The 24781-nt window shown below is 37.4% G+C and overlaps 1 protein-coding gene across 4 annotated transcripts; it reads left to right on the forward strand.

Moving 5' to 3' along the window:
* The first annotated feature begins 9108 nt into the window (after nucleotides 1-9108).
* Nucleotides 9109-22210, forward strand: slc39a13 (solute carrier family 39 member 13). 4 transcript variants are annotated; one of them, XM_052562047.1, is made up of 11 exons: nucleotides 9143-9301; nucleotides 9978-10012; nucleotides 10586-10964; nucleotides 12483-12590; nucleotides 13564-13697; nucleotides 17541-17669; nucleotides 17820-17909; nucleotides 18641-18691; nucleotides 18909-19041; nucleotides 20717-20816; nucleotides 20941-22210. In XM_052562047.1, the coding sequence occupies exons 3-11, from the start codon at nucleotides 10613-10615 to the stop codon at nucleotides 21014-21016; spliced, it is 1173 nt and encodes a 390-aa protein (XP_052418007.1). In that variant the 5' UTR covers nucleotides 9143-9301; nucleotides 9978-10012; nucleotides 10586-10612; the 3' UTR covers nucleotides 21017-22210. The 4 variants fall into 4 exon arrangements, with proteins under 4 accessions (XP_052418004.1, XP_052418006.1, XP_052418007.1 ...); XM_052562045.1 differs by having other exon boundaries at nucleotides 10605-10964; XM_052562044.1 differs by lacking the exon at nucleotides 9978-10012 and having other exon boundaries at nucleotides 9109-9301.
* Nucleotides 22211-24781: the final 2571 nt, after the last annotated feature.

The raw sequence follows: 24781 nt of genomic DNA on the forward strand, positions 1-24781 counted from the left end.
GCCTTTTTTTCATGGTGATTTCTAGTTGTCGGCCAATATATTGCCAAGGCCGAAATATCGGCCGATATTTGGCATTTTTCAAATATCGGCATCTGCCGATAAATTTTTCTGCTTGGCCAATGTGTTATTTTGATGGCGCACTGAACTTTTATTTTGATGGCACTAAGAGCGGCAGCGCCTTAGCGCACACAGTGCTCACACTCTTTCGTTTACTGTCAGTGTTAACAGTTCTGTCTAATATGGATAGAAGTCTGTCCAATAATCAGATAAAATGGTTAAACAAAGGAATTAATGTATACAAAAAGTATTATAATGATTTATTTTATATTATAAGCAAGAGAAAGGCAAACATTATGATACTTATTAAACTTCATTTAAACAAATCTTTGAATGACTAATGAATATTTAATTTCACAAACCTTGCAAACTTAGTCGAATCCAACTGTGAGATCTTGTAAAATGTACATTTTTATCCAGCATGATCACTTGTTCTCTGTGTGACAGTCGGTCCATGCTATTTGAATGCTTTAAACTTGTAAAGTATAAGTATATTTAGTTTACACATTTATTTTTTTAATCCATTGTCAAATGATTTAAAATTTGTTAAATATGAATAAAAAATTATACACACACACACACACACAGCTTTATATCGGTTATCGGCCCCCCTGCTTTCCAAGATATCGCAATCGGGTGTTAAAAATCCAATATTGGTCGACCACTAGTGCTTTCATGATAAGTTTAATTTTGGTGCAACCTTTGTAGCAAATATTTTGTATCTTAATAGTGACTAAGCTCTTTTTAAAAATAGTTCAACTAATTCATCATACAGCAAATATGACTACAGGGGATTTGCCCATTCGAAAAGAGAAGTGCATTCAAAAATAAGATACTCCTAAAAAAGGTGCACTATATTGACAAAAGTGGGACCCAGCTCTTAATTACTGAATTGAGGTGATTCAATTAGATCCACTGCCACAGAAAATCAAGCACCTAGCTAAGCTGTTTGCATTTACAGACATGTATAAAGAGTCAGTCTGAAGAGATCAGTGAGTTTATGTGTGGTTTTGTGATAGGATGCCACCTTTGCCATAAGTCAGTTCATGAAATTTCATCCCGTCTCAGAGTGGAAGTGGAAGGCCACATACTGTATAGTCATAGAATGCGCCACCAACGTCCTGCAGAGTCAATAGCTGAAAGGTTCCAAACTTCCACTGGCATTAATATCAGCACAGAAACTGTGCAGCTGCATGCAAGTTTCACATCGCCAAATACAATGCCAAGTGGGATAAAGCACATGCTACTGGACTCTGGAGCAGTGGAAATGGGTGAGTCTGGGTTTGGTGGATGCCAGGATCATTACTTGCCTGACTGCATTGTGGCAAATGTAAAGTTTGGTGGTGGAGAGATAACAGAACAGGGCTGTTTTCCAGGGGTTGGGCTAGGCCCCTTACATCCAGTGAAGGGAAATCTAAATGCTTCAGCATACAAAGATATTTTTGACAATGCTATGCTTCCAACTTTTTGGGATCAGTTTGTGGAAGGCCCTTTACTATTCAAACATGTGTCCAGTACACATTTCAGTGAGTTTGGTGTGAAAGAATTTGACTGGCCCGCATTGAACACTTAAATAAATTATATAACAAAAATTAGGACAAATATTGTGAGACAGGCATTCTCGTACAACATCAGAGCCTTACCTCAAATGCTTTGCTGAATAAATAGATTGGACAAAAATTTCCACAGAAACACTCTAAAATTGTGTAGAAACGCCTTCCTGGAATAGTGGAAGCTGTTTTTGATTCAAAGTGGGGACCAACTCCATATTAATTTGTTTAGAATTCATTAAAAGCCCTGTTGGTGTAATGGTCATGTGTCCCAGTATTATTTAAATATAGTGCATATTCTTCAAGGGGATCTCCATTTATTCATTTATAAGTCTTTTTGTATTCTCAAATATGTCTTTGGAAAGGTCAACAGGTAAATTTGAATTAAATTAAATATACAGAAGCGGAGGGTTTCAAACACAGTGGATATATAAAATTATCTGCTCTTTATCTCTGTGGTTTTGGTGTGCAAAATTAACCACATCAAACAGTAAGGTGTGTTTGAATTTGTGTCCATGTACTTGTTGTGGAGGGGGCGGTTGACCTGAGGGTGGCTTCATGTTTTTATCTTAACAAAGCAGACTTCCTGTAAGGTTCAATACTTCCTCCCTGGGTCCAGCTCAAGTGGTCACACCTGCACTAACAGACACCTAGACCAACATACTAACCAGTGGCCACTGTAGGATGTGATAGAAAAAATCTTCAGAATACACTGTAGACACAGACATACTGTACAAAAAACACTTTTGTTGTTCATTACTACAGAACCACAATATGAGTGGTAGGAATGGAGTCTGGGCTGAAATTAGCAGTGAGTTGAATGGATTAATGCCGTAGAGCAGTACAATTTCAGGCAGAAAGAGCCATGGATCACTTTATGGCAGTGAAAAGGGAAAGGCCCATAGAAACTGCAGAAAATCTGTAGACTAAATCCTCCTGCTTCAGACATTTGCTTACATCCAGTTTAATACCTGATAAGATCCTTGTGTGTGTTTGTGTTAAAATTGGTTTGCACAAATACAGCACATTCTAACAGGAAATGTGGAAATGGCAAGAGCTATAGTTTTGGTCTTGGTATACATTTTAAAAATGGCCAGTCATATCCTGCTAACAACAGCAAATGTAAAATTTGTATGAGAGTCAGTGAATTAAGTAATAGTGTCAGAGATGATGAAACTGTTTCTTTAAAAAAAAAACAGTATACAGTAAATACAGAGTTTTTTGGGGGCTAAGCAACCTCTCCTGAAGTTGTACAGTAGTACACCTATACAGTATGTTGCAGCTGTTCTTTCTAAAAAGAAAAACAATCATATAGACAACATACCTTACAACAACCAGATAATCTACATGGTTGTCCTCTTTTGAGGAAAGCCAACTGGAAACTGAGATGAACACCACTCCACCTCTGTCACAGACAGAAACTGAAGACCACATACATTTTACAACATCATGAAATCACAACTGGCCCCATTTAATGTCATTTTTGGCTAATGTCACCTATTCCCCATTTCAAACTTTCTATCCAAACACTAGCATTAAAAGTTTTCACTATGCAATTGTGCCCACACACACACACACTAACACACACACACACCTCTTTATGTGCCTATTTACTTGGGAACAGTCACAATAAAGAAGTAAAATGGATGTGGAAGTGATGTCATGTTGACTCAACAGGACATCCAACTAACCACACTGATCTAAGGTGAGCATTGGAAACCATTCGTACAACACTTCAAACCATTTCTCTACTACTGGAGTTACATTGAAAAAATTCAGAGGAAACAAACTAGTACGATTTATTTCATTGTTTTACAGATTAACAAGCTGTATGAAATCTTTGTATGAGACTCAACTTAAATTCATTCAGACTGAAGCTATAGGGTCTTTCGCACCGTTGGAACCTTCATAGTACCAGAACTAATTGTGGAACTACCCACTTTTGTGCGTTTTCGTGTGATTTTAGTACCGGACTGCCTTTTTCGAGAACCAAATTAGTTCCTACTCTAGAGCAGGGTCTAACCAGCTTAACTGGTACTAACCGTGACGCACGCAGACATTGATTGGTCAAATGCGTTCGAAAACGCCCCCATCTGCCATGGTTTAAAACACTGTGTAACCTACTGTAAACATTGTGTCAACTTATTTTACAAGTATGAAGAACAACGATAAATTGGGCGTACGCTGAAGTGCAGGCACTTGTAGCAAATCTAGCACTGCCAGATGTCGCTGGAGATTCCTTCTTTCCATTCTTTCAATCGCTTTATTTATACATCATTACATGTCCATTATTGTGAAACCTGTGAGACACAACAAAAACACAGTGTCCTTCATCCTCCTTTTGTTAACATTGTTGAATGTCTCATATAAATGGCATCGCTGTCGACCAGCTTACATCACATCCTAGTACACACTGTTGGTGCAAATACAACCCTTTAAATGGTACTAGGAAAGAGTTTGTTCAAATTCGCCCAAGTACTTTAGTACTGTACATTTATTTATGGATCTAAGCTGTGTGAAAGGCCCTTATATTGAAAAAAATAAGTGTCTAAAAACGTACTTGTCTACTGAGGAAAACATAATGCTTTATATTAGCTGCATTGTTTGAGCTGACCTTATATACTGACACTAACATGGTGTCAGGATGTAACCGGTCAAAGGCTTGTGTCATCATATGGGTCATTTTAGTTAGTTCCCCTGATTAGTTTCATGAGTGATAAAATATTTAATAAAATATTATAAATCACTTTTTGAGTTGGTTGACACAAAACGAATTGAGCCATGTTTATATTTATTGAAATAAATTCATATGACACAATATTATGATGGTGTCTCATGGGCTGCTTGTCATGTGCTAAATCCTCACGTAAAAATTCTGCACAAACAATCATCTGGATTACTACACCAATAGCTTAGATATGTTTGACTTTGGATGACTAAGAGTCTCATGACACTCAAGACTGAATTCTTATAGCTTCTGCAATGTAATAGTGTATTTCAATGTGAATGAATGACCAATAACAATGTAAAACCACACAGTTACATAGAGGTGATTGCAAACATGTAAATATGATTGGACAGACAAAACACATACACATAGGCACAGACACAAGTGTCCCTGTCATTTTAGTTCTGTGGGCACCATGGCTCAAAAACTGTTCCTCTTTCTAAATGTATTGCTCAAGTCAAGCCAGAATGACTCAAGACACCATGTATCATCTGGAGCATGGAGTGAGTCTTAAACCGCTCTTAGCCATAACAAAATCAAAATACTTTGACACTGACTGAAAAAAAGGACTTATATAGCAATGTTTCAATGAGGGATACTCTCAATGAGGGAATGATTAATTGCAGTGAGTTTTGGCCTGAGTCAGTATATGGTGGATATTTCCAATCTCTACATTTGCTATTTTGTTGACTCAAAGAGATAATGATATTATTGAAGGTTTTTTATGGTATGTGATTTGACAATGATTGATTGTTTCCCATGTTTTTGGGAAGAGCATGGGAAAGGGGGCTTAATGTTGTGTTCTGTGTTCCAGACTTTACACATCAATCAACTGCGCCATCTTGTGGTCAGGAGCAGCATAAACGACCAAATAGAGGGATGGTTCACCCGAAAATGAAAGATCTGTCATCATTTGAGGAGTTCACAATCTTCTACATTGTGTGTTAGTCACTCGCATATGCGACTAAATCTTCACTCTGGGCGACTTAAAGAGATCTTATATTAGCCAATGATAATGATAAATTCTCAGATTTTTCTTGCCAGTGTGTGAGTTGGAGGCTAAGTATAAGTTTAGCACAGATATGTTTTCACTCGGCGAACACACCGACTTAACGCTTCAGAGTTTCAATCTCAGTCAAACGATCTGTGATAGTTTTCAGTTCATTTCAATGGATGTGCAGCGCACCTGTATTTGACTACCGTAAACTCTAGTGTGAAGGCGCACAACTCGCCATCGCTTTGGTGAGAGCAGCAAGAGCAGCTACATGTAAATTATATCCTTTGTTGTAGTTTCCTGTCAAAATAACGGCGTTCCTTTGGAACTCTCCAGTTTTAAGAACTGCCGGATTTTCGGTAGTGGGTGGAACTAATGCACAAACGGCAATCTCATTGGCTTGCACTCACCTATTATCATCCCTGTTTTGATTTCAGCAAATCAGTTCAAGCGAACGCACACAACCTGATTAATATTCATGACTCCAGCAGCTCTTTAACCCAATTCCGATTTTTTTGCCCCTATGCGACTTGTATCTGATCTTTTCATGACAGTCTGAATGACACAGATCCGATCTTTTCAAATGTGACCCAGGCCACTTGGGTATGTGGTCCTGAATCCGATACGTATCTGATCTTTTGAAATGCGATCTCCGTCTGAACGGCTAGGCCACATGTATCTGACCCGTACATCATTGATACGCTACAAACGTCATAATTCTGCGTTGACGTAGGCGGGAACGAGAAGAGCCACACACATCCTAGCTGCGACTCCGCACCAGGCGGCAAGGAAGTCAACCGGAAATTGAAGTCGGCCGCGTGCCGCCATCTTGTAGCAGAACATCACTGGCGTTAGCATTCCCATTGACTCCCATTCATTTTGGCGTCACTTTGACAGCGAATAACTTTGCATCTGAGGCGTTTAAAGACTCTATTTTTTATTTCTAAAGATACATGACAATGTATAAAGGGCTCCATTACCTTCTATGTTACATTATGGCCCCGTTGAAACAGTTTTTGTAAAAATAGGCTAACGATTGCATCATAACCACGCGACTCTCTGTCGCATTACCGTACAGACAGGAGGAGAAGCTCGCAGGCAATTAACTTAATATGGCGTACTGGCGTTACATTTTAAAATACTATACAAAATAATTAATCAGAATACTTACTCCTGCTCACTCACGCCAAAGAAATCCCCGCTCAAGCTCGCCGTCTCTGCAAGATTAACGATGGCAGTTTGCACGCACAGCTACTAGAAGATTTACATCTGTCAGACAGGTTGCTGACGTCATCAAGCTTAGTTTGAGTCTGCGCGTCAGAAACGGAAGTGCTAAAAAATGCTAAAAATGGGCTTCACTTGTCTCAATTGAGTTCCAATGGGGTCGCTGTGTCCATTTCTTTTACTGTCTATGCTCCGCACCCACGCGTTTCTCTGTACCGACGTTGCTAACACTGCTCCACAAAACGCCATGGCCAAAAACCTTGCTCTCCTCCTTCTTTTTAATTTTCATCTTAAAACGAGAAGATTGTAATTGTGCTGGCTCCGTTGGGAAAGTAACTGTAATATTGCAAAAAGAGCTCCCCTGTTGACTACACTGTTGTTGACATCCATGTTTAACGTTAGCTACTTCCGCAAACAACGAGTGACGTCGTTCACCGTTGAGTACTCTTCTGCGCATGCGGGTCACTTCTGGGTCATTTCACGTTCACACAGTAGATCACAAAAAGGTCGCATTTAATTGGAAATGTAAACGGCCTTGCAAAAAAATCAATTTTTAAAATAAAATCGGAATTGAGCATTAAGCCCTGCAGTGTGAACGTACCCTTATATTGTTCTTAGAATTCGTTTCATTATTATCTTATCAGTATTTTTGTTCGTTTTTTCCAAATGTTCTTTTACAGAAACACTGAACGACCAAAAAAGCTCCAGCTCCAGCACCAGTCCAAAGTTCAGTTAAAATGACTAATATGCATTCATACATGGTTATCAAGTTTTAATTACTACAGTTATATAATTAAATAATGCTTGATTGACTTATGTTAAGAGTGTACTTTCAGATATTACAAAAAAAAAAAACTTTCCAAAAGCATATATATAAAAAAAAAAGCTTTGTCCATGTTTTGAAAATCAAAATGGTCCAATGTTGTCGAACATATTCAGTGTTAAATATGTTCTTCAGTATATGCTCTTTTGTGTTCAGCAGAAGAAAGAATCTCATATGCCCAGGTAAAAGTACAGTATACCTGAATGCACTAAAAACTACTTAAATACAAGCAAGTAAATTTGTAATACATTCTTATATGTTTGCTAAATAAAACTGTAAAAGTTACACACAATAAATACACTTATTAAAAGCATATTTACAGTACTTCTCCAAACTGTGTTACTCACACATAATATAAATGCACTAATAAGCACTAACACTTAAATACATTTTAAGTGTAGTCAGATAAAGTAAACCTAATATACAGAAGTGTTCTATATGTGCACTTCTTACATGAACACTTAACATAAAATGTTAGATTTTTTTGTATTGTTAGATATACTATCAATAGGTTCTACTTTAATGGATTTTCATGAAAAATACAGTAGAAACATATTAATTGTAGGTTAAATGTGTCATACAATTATAATTTAACAATAAGTATGTTTTTAGCATAAAATGCTATATCTTAAATGTGGGAAAAGTGCTACAAATTACATATTAATAGTGTACTAGACTGTACTTTTAAAGGACTCCATTAACAACTATAGTGAAGGTCAGCTTCGTAAACCTTGTTCTTGAAAGAAGGTGTCCTGAGTTCGAAATCTTTCCCAATCCCACCCCCCTTTCTCTCTCCCACTTTGCTTCCTGTGTCCTCAACACTGTACTATCCCAATAAAGGCAAAAACGGCAAAAATGAATTTACTATAGGCCTACATTTGACATAAAATATTTAATGTATAATACAATACAAATAATTTATGTATTTATTATTATTATTATATTTTGAATAATATGTATATTTTCTATGTATGATGAGTAAATGAAAGATGTGTTCAAGTTTAGTGTGCTACCACAAGTGGTAATTAAATACTAAATATATATATTTAGTTCATTTTCATGGTGTATGAAAATAGCAGAGCTGGGTATGCTTACATGTTCTTAAGATTATCTTAAGAAGTACAAATATATATATATATATATATATATATATATATATATATATATATATATATATATATATATATATATATATATATTACCATATTAAGTACAAAATTAGTATGTGAAAATAGAGCACTTTAAGTAAATTATAGAGAGTACCACTGAAATACCCTTTAATTTAGTACACTTTTTTTCATCTGCAGGTTTGGAACGACATGATGGTGAATCGATGATGCCAGAATTTTCATTTTTAGGTGAACTACTTGTAGACAAACTTCAAAAACCTGAGTTTGAAAATTATCTTCACTTTTCATCCTTCATTTTTAATTAGTCAGCAGTAACTAAACTTCAGACAAACGTCTGGAGAGACAATACAAAGATGAACTACAGAAGCTCATCAAGACAACCTTTGGAGAGGCCTTGTCTTTACGTTTACAAAAAATAAAAGTATTGATTTGTGAAGGTTATTATGTTGTTTCAATACTCTTTCCATCTGAATAGAGATTTGATTAAACTGAAGTACTTTTGTATTATTACCTTTTGCCCTTTTTCAGCGGGTTAAATAACCATATTCTTCCAGCACGTTCTTCACATGTTTGCTACTTGAGTCTCCTCCTCTGTCTATGGTAAAGCGCGCGCTCAGGCCGCCCCTCTCTGCGCCGGATGGAAATGCACTTCCGGTCGGTGAGACGTGGCTGACGGTGGAAAATCCTTCAGGAGGGAAATCGGGAGACTGTCTGCTGCAGTGCTCCTGCTCTTAGACAAGAAGTGCCTGGATGGCAGGGTCAAGCCGGAGGAAAAACTGTAGGAATTTCAGCCGGGTAAGACCAAACGGTTTTTTTTTTCCGCTGCTGCTTATCTTGTAGACAGCGGTTTGTTTTCCAAGGCACTCAACTTTGTATCGATGTAGTTTGCGTGCACCGTTGTTTTTATCAGAAACATTGCAACAACGTTGTGTTTTGCGTATAGACAGACTCATCATCGCCAATAAGTAGGCTATCATAAAATGGACGATTTTGTCTTTGGGCCTTCTTGTTGTTTTAATTAGTTTAGCAGACAAACGCAGAACCGTAGCAAACTTTGGCGTGTTTTTAAAGCCCAGCGGGGCTGGAATTTGTCAGGAATCTCGCCGCTCCCTCCACTCCTGCACGTCCACAGACCGTCCAAACCTGCTCCTCTGTTACTGTTACATTTGCATTTTCGTCCACCCATAACGGAGGTCGTATATCCAGGTTTATAAAGTATGTATGATTAAAGCATGAGTTTAAGTAAATATAAAGTATGTTGGTTTCACGTGTATATTCTTTACATATTTGTGAAATAAAGACAATTTAAACTCAAATGCAATGTTTCAATATTGTATAAAGATCAGCTGCTGAAGACCGGTGAATACATTTATCCTCATTGTTATGGGTGCTAGTTATACACTATTTGAAGGGATTGTATTTGGCCTGACTCTAATGCATTATCTGATATCATGTTTTCATCTCTATGTAGATTATTTTCCTGTGTTGGCAGCAAGGACCTAAAAGGTGTGCTGTTTTTGTAGGTTGTGACTCATGTTGCCATGGTCTTTTGAATGTGTGTCTTTTTATTTGGTGTATAGGCTTTTTTTTTTTTGGGGGGGGGGGGGGGGGGTAGATAGGAGTGGAAGCACTTAGTCACCATATCCAGACCTTTCAATTTGGAGGCCAAGCTAGAGGGCAAGGCTTCCCCTGGAATTGCAAATTGTTTTTTCTTTTTTATATATATATATTTTTTAAACAACATAAATGTCTTACAGACACAGTACATACATTTCTAAGGTGTTAAGTTGCACTTGTTTTGAACTTGTAAAGTAAATTAAGTTGCATCCTTTTGAAAGTTGCTGTGGTTAAAATGTTAAAGCGTAAAAATTAAGTGTGAGTAGTCAGTTTTAGAATTTCTATGCATCCAATAGTAATACAGTTTAAGAGATGTAACGCTGAATCTTGGTGGGGGCGAAGTTTGTTTTAATTGTCTACCACAATAAGCTAACTAGCCTATTGGTTTAGTCTGGGTCTAAGAAACCCTAAACCTCATTCAAACTCAACTAATCTTTCCACTTCATGAAATTTTGTTTGAAGGCTCCTCTCTGCCTTACAGCACCCTACATGTTTCTTCCAAATACTTTGCGGAGGTCTGGGCTGATGAGCGCAGGACAGGAGAAGCCCGTTTGGGCATTGGCTGTGCTGCTCCTTGGCGCCGCCCTACTGGCGTCATCCCTTGGTGGGAAGATGATGGCTCAGACTGCTGTGGCCCAAGCAAAGACTGCACCTGCAGGACCAGGACCATGGTGCATTAAGGACCTCCTAGGCCTCCAGTACCTGAACGAGCTGTTCTCCATAATAGATAACTTGGATGTTTGGTTCTGTTCCCTTGTGGGATCGATCGCCGTCGGACTCAGTGGTGTCTTTCCACTCATAGTGATACCCATTGAAGCTGGAACAGCTTTAAAATCTGAGGGTAAGTCAAACTTATGCTTGCATGCTTTTGTGATCTAGGTCTGTGACTCTGTGTGTATGTGAATAGCTCATTGTAACAGCTAATCTAGGATCAGGTTACATGCTGAGCAGATCAGGTAGAGGTAGCATTGTGTTACATTCAGAGCTGGTCCAGATATTCACAACAGTGTCCTTATGCAGACTAATGGGCTGAGATCTAGTATTTTGTGTCTCTTCTTTGTTCATTCTATCAGAGGTGGAAAAATGATGAGTCTTTCTGGCCATGTGCAGGTCATCTATAGTTTGTGAGCAGAAAGGAAAAATTGTTCAAATTTTCTGGTCACACATCAGGCCTAGTGTGACAAATAGACACGTGTTTGTTATTATTACAGGCTTGTAGTCTGATTTAGGTCCTCAGTTGTTTGGTTACATTAAATCAGAGCTCATTTGACTTAAAGCTCATGTTCTCCGTGGGATTTTCCCTGCTTATGCCTGGTTCCACATTTAGTTTTTCATACCATGGTAAAGTAATTTCCCAGCCATGGTTATAATACTAATACAATAACTTTTTGATAGTCAATTTAATTATAAATTAAACACAAGGTCACAGAAGGTTATAGGTACAGTCAATAGAATTATTGGATTTATCTATGGTTTTGTTTCTAATAGGAGGCACAGAAAATGCAACATTTTACATGTTAGAGTCATGAGCAGACCCGTTCATTTTGGGGACTGACCTCATGGAATCTTCCTTAAACTATGTTTGTATTAGATTACATTTAGGAATCTTGCCCAAACTGATATGAAGAATCTTGTAGAGACAGTATTCAGCGATCACTGAGGAAAATGTGTTGTGTGAGCATGCTTGACCTATAAAAGAATTTGTTCAGCTACACCTGTCATGGCTTGTCTAAATAGTTCTTGATTTAGCGGACGTTCAATAGAAGACCCAAAAGAACCATGCCAAAAAGTGTGCAATAACATTATATGGTTGACAGGTCGCACTCCAAAGATCTGTGCAGAGCGCAGTGCTGCTCTGTGAAGCTTTTGTCTGCGATGATATCAGTCATGCAGAAATAGACCGGATTCTGGCAGTGTCAGGAAGTAGACCGGCTTAAGAGAAGGTCTGTTTTGATTTACCAGTAGAGGTTGCAATGGGCAGGGGAGAAGAGGGTTAGCCTGAATTATAAGTGTGTCCTGTACCACAGAGACTGACCACATGATTTCCAAAGCAGTCTGGAGTATTGGATTTAGATAATTTATGTCTGTTACTGTATATTCCCATAAGCTCTTACAGTTGCAAAAGTAGCTTATTAAAGCTGTGCAGCTTCAGAGCTTAAGCTGTATGAAAAACAAAATAATAATTAAATGTAAGAACTTGTAGAATGATTTTGCAACTGTATGGTGGTTTCACCATCTGCTTTATGTGAAGGATTTGCTCGATTTGCTTAACACGGCAAGATCTTTGGAGTGTTGCATATCAAGCATTTCTGCTAATGTTTGTTTATGAACTTCCCCTGATGCTCTTCACTGTTTGCAGCTGGGTGTCAGAAGCTGAAGAAGCTCTTGAGTTTTGCCATTGGTGGTCTCTTAGGCGACGTGTTTCTTCATCTCCTTCCTGAAGCCTGGGCTTACACTTCCAGTCCTGGTAAGAATTTTCACATTATATATAACATTTGTTGTTGCTCATGCATTAATCATAATCTTTGTGATCTTTCTGTTTCTTAGTCTTATCTCAGTTCGGTTTCTGTTTCTTTTTGGTCTGTTTTTTTTAATAACCCTTCCTGTAACTCCCAGTAGGTATAAACCTGTGGTTTTGTCATTCATCTCCTCCCCGTTTCTCTCTCCTGAATGGGAATCCCTTACATTGTTTTGCATGAGACTATGCCTTTTTAAAATTTTAACATCAATAGTGTGTAGTAACTGACCTTTGCTAAACCCTTTTCTCTCTGGTATCTCTGCTCCAGTTTCACAGATTTACTGTGGTACTGAAATCGATATGAAAAATGGCATTTAGTCATAATTACTTTGAAGCAAATGTTAGTCCCTTTATTGATCATATGTCTTAATTTTTGGGATTCAAGGCTCACACAGTGCTATTTACATTTTTTTAGAAGTCCACACTGTGTATTTTGTTACTATTATAGTTGATATTTTTGTTTGATCATATTATAATGCTGAAAGCTTTTCAAATATTATTAATAAAGGCAAGTTTGTTCAATATACAGTACAGTTTTTAAGGCAGAGAGCGTGTTATTTTACTATTTTATAGTATACAAGCATACAGTTATTTAATGTTATTTTTTCAGTTTTCTTTTTAATTTGAGTAATTATGCATTATCATTTTTTATTAGTTTTATTTTTACATTTTCATTTAGATTTATTAATGCATTTCATTTATTGATATATTTAATGCATTTCAGTTAGTTTCCAATGCAACATTTCTTATATACAGTTATTCCTTTATAAAGTTTTTCATCTGATATTTTATTTTATTAAAGGTTTTTAAGTGGTTTTAGTAAACAATAACAGCATTGGACAGAGCTTAATGAAGTTATTTATTTTTTCTTTGTTTATAAAAAAAAAAATTAATAAAACTTGTGTTTGCATGTGTTGGATAGATGGGTCCCACAGGCACTATCATACGCAGGGTTTGTGGTTGATAGGGGGTCTGCTGTCCTTTCTCATTTTGGAAAAAGTATTCCCAGATGAAGACAGTGACCAAGAGAGCAAAGCTTTCTGCCAAAGAACTGAAGTAAGTTACATGTGTTGTTCTTACATATTCCAGCACCTTGAATCAGTTCAATTGACTCCTGTCCACATTGGAACAATGCAATTCTGAACCTCATGGGGGAGCCAAAGCACGATGTTGGAGTTATGCACTCTACAGACTTGCACACTTTATACATCCACATTAACCATCCTGTAGTATACGATAATTATAGCCCAGTTTTTATTCTTATTTATTTTTTTCTATTTAACTAAAAAAAAAGGTACAAGTGCTTTTGAGCTTAAAAATGTTTTTGAGCTATGCTTTTTCAGAATAAGGCCAATAAACGATAATCATTGGCTGAGTTACACTTTTATGTGTGTGTGGGGGCACCCACTTGTAGAGAGCCACTAGCATGTATTCAACATTTCATATATTTATGTAACACACATTCTTAAAAATTATATTCATTTAGAATTAACAATGACTGTTATACAAAGAGTAAAAAGAAAAAAAAAAGTACCTAATGAAAAAAAGCCGCCTCTTTTTCCAAGCTGCATAATGACCACTATCTTTCTTTCACTAACGTTATCTCTTCTGATAAATTTTCAATTAAATTGTTCTCTATGTGCAGTAGAGAAATATCTGAGAATCTGTCCTGTTCCATTAAAGATTAGAGCCAGTTTCTTGTTCTCATAACTGAGAATCTTATTTCTGATTTAGGCAAACCAGCTGGCAGCATGAGTGCAAGCTGCAGTAGTCTGAAAAAGTTTGGATATTTGTCCTTCAGTACTTTAAGTTTTTCAAGAGTGATCAAGAGAAATCACACATTTCACAAGATCCACTTCAGCTGTCACAAGCTGAGGGTGAGTCTTAAAGGGTTACTTCACCCCAAAATGAAAGTTTTGTCATGTCGTTCCAAACCCGTAAAAGCTTTGTTTGTCTTTTTGGGGGTAAACAATTTGATATATTTTGAATAAAAACCGGGAGGCTTGTGACTGTCCCATTGACTGCCAAGTAAAATACACAGTCCAGGATGGTTCAGAAAATTATGAAAGACATCATCAGAATAGTCCATCTGCCATCAGTGGTTCAGTCTGAATTTAATGAAGCGACAAGAACACTTTTCTGTGTAAAAAAACAAAAAACAATTACTTCATTAAACAATTCATCTCCTCAACATTAGCATAGCGCCATTTTGGAGAATATACGCTGGATCAAAATAGCGTATGTTGTTCCTTGTGGCGTGGCTGACACAGAACAACGTACGCTATTCACTTCCATCAGATATTCTCCAAAATGGTGCTACCCCCCTCCTAAACTCCGCCTATAATGATAACTAAGACTATATCAACATGCAATCTCATGGACATAAGAAGACAAGCCTAAAATGTATTCAAAAAGATAAAAACTTTACCAAAATCTTTTTCTTTTTTTGTCAAAAAAAACTGAAAAATTTTTTTAATTGTGGACTGCTCTCCAAGCCTCCACTACCCGAGCTTTCATGAGTTCTAAAATGGTGAGAATTTTAGTTGACTAAAATTAAATAGGATAAGGTTGACTAAATTTGATAAAAAACTATCAAGTATATTTAACACCAGACTAAAGGCTTGTACACACCGGGACGATTATCATCGATGCTTAACACCTGTTGACTAAACAAATGGCGGCAGTGTGAGTGTGCACACTGAAAATACGCAAAACTGCAGGTGTAAAAAATTATTTTTTATAATTTTTATTTTTAAAATGCTTCGGGCTCATTTTTTTTTAGTTTGACGTGCCTTGTTAAAACTGGCCGACCAATGAGATTGGCAGTTTTGTTCATGTGTCTGGAGCTGCTGAAGTTACAATAAAACATGACTTGGTGGCACTTGAGCACAAAACGGTTTTGCAGAGCACAAATTGATTCCTAACAATGACGAGGAAGTAAGTAGACAAAGAAGATTCATCGAGGCAAGTTGAGTGTAGATCTGCTGGTCTCATTGATGTCTGAACACAAAAGGCTTTGACAAACGCGACAGCGACTACAAAAATCTTGATAAGGGGGAGTTATGTAGAAGAATTGCAGATCAAATTGGATTCAATTTTGGTTTTTCATTAAGCACCATGTAATGTCAGAGAGTGAATTTGCACGTTTACTCGGCTCATTGGCAGTGAAATCCGCTTGGGTATGAACACAAGATGCGTCGAAGAATGCTGGTGTTAAGTGCACGCGATAATCGTCCTGATGTGCACAAGGTTTAAGACTAAAATTGAAAATAGCTGACAAAATTAACACTAGTTTTGTCTTTGATGTTGAGTTTCTGGAAAAAAAGTTCATCAGTCTTTAAATGTCTTTTAAACTTCTGACTGGTTTATTGCAGCTGTTTGTTTAAACTTGTTTATTAAAGATTAGGATGTTCGGGGAAAACACAAAGAGAGAGAGGGAATAGTCCTGATTGAATAATAGATGCTATAGGAATGTTGTAGGGTCACGGATCGTGAATCACTTTTCGTCAGATGGATATTTGAACTTTACAACTCATGTCCCATTCAAATACCCACAGGACTGTTTTTGGCTTTCAAGAAGAACAACCAAACCCCTTTTATTCCGGCCTTATTTCAGCATATTGCATCAGTCAGTTAAACACACACACACACACAAATGCATACTTTCTCACTTTTTGGGCTCCACCCTGAGGGATATAACAGCTTAAGGCCTTGAAATATTTGCTTTTAGATGCTTCCTAAAACAAACGAATTACCGTTTTGTTCTGCCTACCTTTCGAGTGTAGACATGACATCAGCCCTCTCACTTTTTAGCGTGAGTCTTCAGTGCCTTGGACATTAAGATCACAAGCAAACAGAGGGGACCTGCAGTGCCCTGTCCACCACACCCCCTCCCCTTCCCTTCTAATTATAACTTTTAATTTGACTTGGTCTATGACTTGAATCTGTTTGTGAATGCTTATGTCTGAGTCTTCTTCCTTGCTTACGGGATACCTGGGAGTTTGATTGATAGCCTCTGCTCTGTTTGGGTAGCTATAAATAGCCTCTAGCAGGAAGCAGCTGCCATCAGCAGACAGACGGGCCACAGAAGTCAGCCACGGTGCACAGAAACCACAGCTGAGAGGCCTTACAGACTGTGGGCTAGAACAGGGAGGAAGTGTCTAGTTCTGGTATTACAATCTAAAATACCTGCTGCTATAAAGGACGATTGTTTTCTCACAGTCAGCCTTTGTCAGCCATTTCTGTCTCCTCAACCCGTGGTAAGAATTATGTGAATTTAGAAGCAGAAATGTTTTTAATCACACACATGCTTAAATTTGTGGTAATTGGTAATGCTCTGTAGAAAGCTGTAGGAGCTCAACTCAGTGTTATAAGTGTGGCGATGAGTTGATCTAAGAAAAAAGTCTGTTTGATCTCCTTAGTCTACAGAGTAGTGGTGTGCTGGAAATTCCCACAAAACATTTTCCTCAGTTTATAAAAATGAATGGAACATGTTTTAGCAGTGTACTTATAACATGTAGCACTGAATAAATGTTTAAAATATGCAGTACTGGCGAATAAAATTGTATTAAATTTGGATTGTTGGGGTGGTGGGGGGGGGGTCTTGTACATAACCTTTAAAAAGTTGGGGGTCGGTAAAATGTTGAAGTCTTTTTGGAAGAAGTCTCTTATTCCCCTCAAGAGATTTCATAACAATGCATCCTTGCTAAATAAGTGTTATTAAAATCAATCAATCTTGCTGACCCCAAACCATTCAATAGTAGTGTAACTATTTCAGTTTTCTTGGCATTCGATTTAATCTTGATTTGATAGTAGTTAAAATTGCTCTTGAATGCTGTGAAATGAGACCCAGGTTTGTTAGAAATACTTACTGTGGTGTTCCCTCTCTTTCCAAACTAGTCGTCTTCAACAGATCTGAGCAGCGAGGTCTCTGTGTCGCCACAAACAAATGGCATCTGCTCAAACAACAACTCCGACTCCAAGCCAAAGACTGACATCAGCGTTTACACAGAGCCAAAGAAAATAAAGGTAAGCTGCACACACAAATCATGCCTTGTCTAAGGGGTTATTAGATTATTACAGACAAGTACTAGGACCATTTCCTTGGAGCCAATCATACAGCATTTAAGTGTCTGTTACCTGTTATCTTTTCTCTTACTTTGTTTCTTTATTTTTCAGACAAGTGGTTATCTAAACCTTCTTGCTAACTGCATTGATAACTTCACTCATGGGCTGGCAGTGGCAGGGAGCTTCTTAGTAAGCAGAAAGGTAAGAGCAAACAGAGATCAATTCCATATAAATAGGATTCAGCCTTCATTCTTACTACTACAGATCTCAGTAAAGTAAAGGAAAGCCAGTTGCTGCTAGCACAGCCTGCTATAGAGTGCACTATTAATGTGAACAGATCTGTTTAGGGCAGTTGTATGTCTGGTAATTATGACTTTATGTGCTTTATAAATAGATTGAGAGTGCCTGTGTAAATATAATATGGGTTGGCCACTTTTAAGCATTTTAGACCTTAAACTAATCACATCCCCCATAATTATTTTGGTCAATGGTAATCACTGCAAACAGAGAGATGGAGATGTTTGTGATGTGTGGGAATATTTATAGTGCAGCAGTATATATATATGGCTTTGTGAAGCTGAAGTGCAGGTGGAGAAGCATAAGGCTCCCAGCATGCGTGGGGAGGGAGTTACAGAGGAAATGGACTTGGTGCAACAGAAACCACTATACTTGCACAGAAAAACACACTTTTACACATTTGCTCACTGGCCTGGATGTACATTTTTGGCTGCAGTAATACAAGGGAGAGTTAGATGGAGAACTGTGCCATTTCACTGTTTTAGCCTCTGTTGACATTCAGTTAAACATATATGTTTGCAAATAAACATGGTCTGGATTATAAAATATGATTTTGCTGCCCTACCCTGGTTGAATTAGAAAACAAGGGTATACTACAATATATTTACGATACCTTCTTTTACTTGTCCTAACAGGTCGGTTGCTTAACAACATTCGCTATTCTGCTTCATGAGATCCCTCATGAGGTACGTGAGTCAGTATCTTTCTCTGTCTGTTGAGTTTCAGCCAGGTAATTAGTATACAGGAACAATGCATTTAATTTTTAACCGATCGATAACTGTTTAATATTAGTGACTTGGAATGAGCAAGTAGTCATTCAAGAGTGAAATGTCTCAATACTTTATAGTACTCAGGACTTACCAATTTCTGTTGTTGTGCACACATTTCTGTCTTTACGGAAAGGTGGGAGATTTTGCCATTCTGCTGCGAGCAGGATTTGACCGCTGGAAAGCAGCCCGCATGCAGCTCTCTACAGCGTTAGGAGGAGTCCTGGGGGCATGTTTTGCTCTTTGCTCCCAATCACAGCATGGGGCAGGTGAGACACCACAGTCCTCAAGACATCTCTCCGCTCTCAGACTACTGTTCAAAGGTCTAGGGTCACTATGATTTTTCTAATAAAACCAAAAATTCTAACTTGTATTTAGTAAGAAATCAATAAATATAATGTTATTTTAAATAAATGCTTTTCTTTTGAACTTACTATTCATCAAAGAATACTGAAGACAAATATTCACGGTTTCCACAGAATTAAGCACAACTGTTTTTAACACTGATAATAATAATAAATCTTTATTGTGTGAACCAAATCAGCATATTAGAATGATTTCTGAAGGATCATGACACCGAAGACTGATAATAATGTAATGGAGTAATGGCTGCTGAGAATAGAGAACACTTGTTTTAAATTGTAATAATATTTCATGTTACTGTTGTTACAGTAGTTTAAATGCAAACTTTGTGAGCATTAAGCCCGAGACACACTGCAATGATTTTCGGCTGTCCCAGTCAGGCAAATCGTGAAACAGTCATGGTGATTTCTGTGATTTTGGCTCCAATCGGTGGTCCTATGTCGTACAGTATGAATAATCCCATGTTGATAAAAGTGGCGGCTGAAAACAGTCGTCATTTGAATATCACGCACCTAAAAACACCTAGTTTAGAAACCTCACCCCTAGAGTTTACGACACCGAGAAATGAAACCCGGCCAAAAAGAGGACGTAATTTATATGTATTTTTAAAATACTAGTAAATATAAACAGTCTATATAGTTCCCCTCACTCTACAACAAATATTTTAACTTAATGGTATTCAGAACAGAACAAGAATTAAAAATAAGCAGTTATAAAATGATATATTAAACTTGAAAATATAACACTAATTAGGCTATATAGTGGCATTCATATTACAATATAACAGCGTACAAATGTCAAGCAAAACTGAAACGGCATATGGCTCACATCTGTCTCATACCACAAGTTTTTGCCATGTTTGTTTGCATAACTATTATTCATCATATATCTTAAACATAGCTTTACACTTGCCTCATGTTGTAATATCCATGTAAAATCCTTCACATGTACAAAAATGTTTGTTTGGGTGCTGCATGCTGATTTTATGTACACCGGGCCTTTTAAAATAAACAGTGTAACTTTTATGTTTGGTTGACTGCATTTTAGTTTGATGATGAATGGCTGAAATGTCAGTCAATGGTAGAACTTAATGTTGTTTGTGTGTGCGTGAGGCTCCTGTGCGATCAGATGGATTAAATCCTTTAGGCTACTTGTTGCACAGTGTTTTTTCTTCCCTTTTGTTAATTTGTTAATTATTTTATTTAAAATTTTGTAAATGAGGCCCAGTGTGTTTACTGCTATGACCCATGTTTACACATAGCGTACGGGTTAGTAGGTGTCATCATAAAACAGTATCCATGCATGTCATACCCAAGTTTATTAGATCAGTGTCGCATAATGTGATTTGCAATAATCATATAGGATTGCTATAATAGTCTCTATAAGGCTTAAGAGATGTATTATATCTTTAAGCTTTTCATGTTTCTTCTGATTGTCAACATTTGTTGTTAGTTGCAATGTTGTTCTTCCTTATTTGTGACTTACCATTCCATGCCTAACAAGACTTTTATTTGTGGAAAACTCATAAGCACCTTATCAAACATATTCTTCAGTGTTGGTTCTTCTCATGTGTCTTTCTAGAGAATGCCACTGCCTGGATCTTGCCCTTCACCTCAGGTGGCTTTCTCTACATTGCGTTGGTCAATGTGGTACCTGATCTGCTACAGGAGACCAACCCTAGGTAAGGTGTCCACTTCCCTGAGAAATGGGGTCTTTCTGTCTGTTTGTCTCCCACAGTAAAATCCTGCCATACTTCACATATGAAATAAACTGAATGTTCACGATCATGTGCCCTGCTCCCACAGGAACTCCTTTCTACAGGTTCTGCTGTTGTTTTGTGGGATAGCAGTCATGGCTCTTCTCTCAGTCATCATGGACTAGCCACAGACGAGAACTGCTTTTATCAAGAGTGCTACCTAGCATGTTGGAGGATTGGGGACAATTCACTCCACTGGTTATGCTTTAAATCATTTTTGTCACCCCCAAAGACCATGTAGAAGAAACAGCTTTGACAATCAGGTGTTTCCATCTGTGTCCATGTGTTTTAGTCTTCTCCTTCATACACTTCTGTGTCCGGATTAAAACTGAACTCATGCCTGACAAGCACCAGCTGAAAGTGAAGGGAAAAACAGGTTTGGGCAAAAGGTGCTCCAAAAATAACTGGTTGCAATTGGTAATATTTTGCATTCTTCTTCATGTTTCTGATAGGTTATTTTCTATGTCAAACACATTTCCAATGTCAGTTGGTTACATCAATGTGATTTGCTTATTTGCTTATTATATGGAATGCAGGTTTCACAAGTCAACACTTTATCCTTTATTAAGAGACAAGCACATATGCTTACATAATCAGATTTTTGATGGTCATCATCATTGCGTTTCGATAAACTAATACGGCTTCACTTTTAGAAGTCTTTCTGTTGAAGTGAAATCTATACAAGCTCATTTCATGCTTCATTTGCTCAAATTGAGACCTCCACACTCTGCATGACTACATATTCCTAATTGCACATACATCAGTGAACACACTCCTGTTGTCAAACACTTTTGAAATACTTAAGTAGCCTTCTTTTCAGGTGTTCCTCAGTCATTTTTTTTTAAATCGTGATGTCTGTCTTTTCTTACAGTCTTTAGTCTTGATGCTGATTGTGTCCTGATAGCCACTACACTGCTGCATTTAGCTCTAATTTACTGATTTTCTGTACAGTTCATTGTGGTCCTGGCATTGCAATACATAGTTTTGAGTGATTTCGACTAATAGATTGATGGATTCATAAGCAGACACTTTGTTTACTTAACTGACTTGGTGCCATTTTATTCACATTTCTCAAAAGCTAAAATGGTTAATAAATGGATTGTCTGTTTAAGAGTAGAGTATATGGATTGTTACTGAAAAGAATGTTCTGAACGTGTCACATGGCAGGTCAGAACAGTCTTTGCCAGATTGTAAATAATTGAAAAGAGATTATATATATTTATTCTGCAAACAATGCCATGTTGAAAGAAAAATGTCGAACTTGTAAGTCCTCACAGTGTTATATTTGAAATAAAGAAATATTACAGTTTGATTCCAAACTGTTGTGAAGTCTGATTTATTTGTACAACTTTTACTCGTAGGAGTAGCATTGCTCCCAGCATTGTATTCCTTGTAGAAATGTATTAATCAGTTCAGCAGTCCGATCTAAATCATTTGCTTGCCTCCTAGCAAAGTGTCGCTTCTCTACTGCTGAAAATCTCATCCTTTACTAGCATTCTGAAGAATGTTGGTGACCAAGCAGTTGGCAGTTCCACAGTAGTAGTATTTTTTTATACTATGGAAGTCAATGGCTATCAACTCATTTTCAACAGCTGAACAAAATTGATTAAAGATTTGGAACAACATGAGGGTGAATAAATGATGAAAGAATTTACATTTTAGGTGACTACCTCTTTAACATCAGATTATTAAATTTTCAGTGCAAATAAAGACAGAAATTCTGAAAACACGTTACTTCAATTTAAGGGGTAGTTCACCCAAAAAATAAAACCATTTCAAACAATGTTGGTAATGTTGGTTTGAAACAGTACAAGGGTGAGTAAAAGATGACACTTTTTATTTTGAGTTGAACTATCCCTTTAAGGGACGAAAACGGTTTCATCTTGATTTACCTTTCTTTGGTACGTTTGAGGGCCATGTTCTGGCATACATTTAACCATCAACAGCTTTTTCTATTTCAGTTTTATCAAACTGCTAACATATCTTTGTGATATTTCACTTTTATTTTTCATTTTTTAGATTCAGAACCATACAGTAGATTGCTCGTGACACCAAAGTGATGTATGTTGAGTGAGTGCCTTTCGAAACAGGTCTTTTCTATTGAATTAAAGTTAATGGATTCTTTAGGAGTTCTGCTTTTGATTGACACTCCATATACAGTACCTTCCCGAAGTAGGAAAATGCATTCAATAATGAGGGTTCGATGTTTCCAGCATATGTTGCACATGACCTGCTAAATTGCTGTTACATGCCCATGCGGAGGAACCATTATGCTAAATCAATCTCGTGAGATGGACTCCCCACCATGTTGAACCGTTAGCAACCTAGACCATGTTTCTGTGACGTTTGTATGAGCGTTGGCCTTCCACTACTGTTCCTCTATGCTGATGCTATTTGCTTGGATGACAGCTGCTTGGAGTCTTTTTTGAGTCCATTTTGTCCCATGCAGTCTGCAAGGTCTTTGCTTTTTGATATGTCATACTCACAAATGGCTTGCATTGCCTGCCGCTCCAAGTCTTGTGTGTGTTCAAAGAAGCATTTCTGCAACGCTGTCAGCTATGCCAAGATGCGTGCCACAAGCACATTTTTACTGCACAGTCTGGGTCTGAAATGTCATATGGGAATCAGGGGGTGGTATTGATTTTGTGTTCACACTTGTCCTATTTCAACACAGTCTGTTTGGCAAGGGACTGTTGCCATAACGACTAGCCTGTGGGTTGTCTTCCTTTGTCATCTGCCCTGACAGAGTCCACTTTTTGTGGGAAACTGCCTGGAACTTTACTCAATGATATGTAGCCTTTTTTATATTTGAAAGGCTTTATGTCTTGTCCTTCAAACCATTTTTGATGGCACCTAAAACAAGGCTGCTTATACTAATGTGATTTTTTTTTTCCTCCTGTATGTTGACCTGAACCTCCCACGCTTCTGAAACTCTTCTCAGTGCTTCTCTCCCTCTCTGTGGGCCACCTCCATGGATGGCAGGTGGTGAGTTAGTGCTGCTACAGTTCACACAAGTATATTAATATAAGAGTTGAGTGCACCTGATCATGGGGAAATGGTGAGAAACATACAGAGAGGAGCAGTGAAGGAGAATAATACTGAAAGAAAAAGACCACGTCTGAAAGGACAGATGCAAGGTTTTAGACTGTAAAACATTTCACCCGCTGGATGTGATGTGGAAGGGCAAATGTCTATCAAGTTTGAGATTTTGCTGTGAATGTGTTTTGTCATAGCACAGTACAAAAAAAGTACTTTCTCAGTTCTTTTAGTATGGGTAGGATGTGTTCTGTTTTATTTATTGTGACTGGGAATGTTTCAGAAGACAGGCTGCTGTATGTGGGCGGGAGACCGTGTTGTCTTCTGGGAGTTTCCTTTGAGCAGTTTTCTATCTGGTTTTGTTTACTTTTCTGAAAGTGCTAATATATCAACATTTTCAGGTAATCCAAAGAATATGTAAGACATTTTCTCTCTCTCTCTCTCTCTCTCTCTCTGTGTGTGTGTGTGTTTGGTTATATTTAACTTTGAGAAAGGGAAATGCTGAAATTGTAATTAAAAAATTTTATCTTGTGAACATCTGTTGGAAAATGAATAGCTAACATTAATTTTACTGTTTTATTATAGATATTTGTTCTCAAGAAAGCAACGCATGGTAAGAAAATTATTATTTTTTCTTTTTTGTTTTAACAATGCTTTTTTTTGCCTTATCTTCATATTTGCCGTATTAATGTGTGTTACCAAATAAAATGGGCACATACACCAATTTTGTTTGGAGAAAAATAATTAAAGCTTTTATTTTAGATTTGATTTGAAATGGGGTTTACAGGTTATGCCTCCATGCACTCTCTTGTACTGTTATGACTTTTTTAGTACTATATCTCATCTTATATTTT

Source organism: Carassius gibelio, chromosome B7 (genome assembly GCF_023724105.1).
Source record: "Carassius gibelio isolate Cgi1373 ecotype wild population from Czech Republic chromosome B7, carGib1.2-hapl.c, whole genome shotgun sequence".
Lineage (NCBI taxonomy): Eukaryota > Metazoa > Chordata > Actinopteri > Cypriniformes > Cyprinidae > Carassius > Carassius gibelio.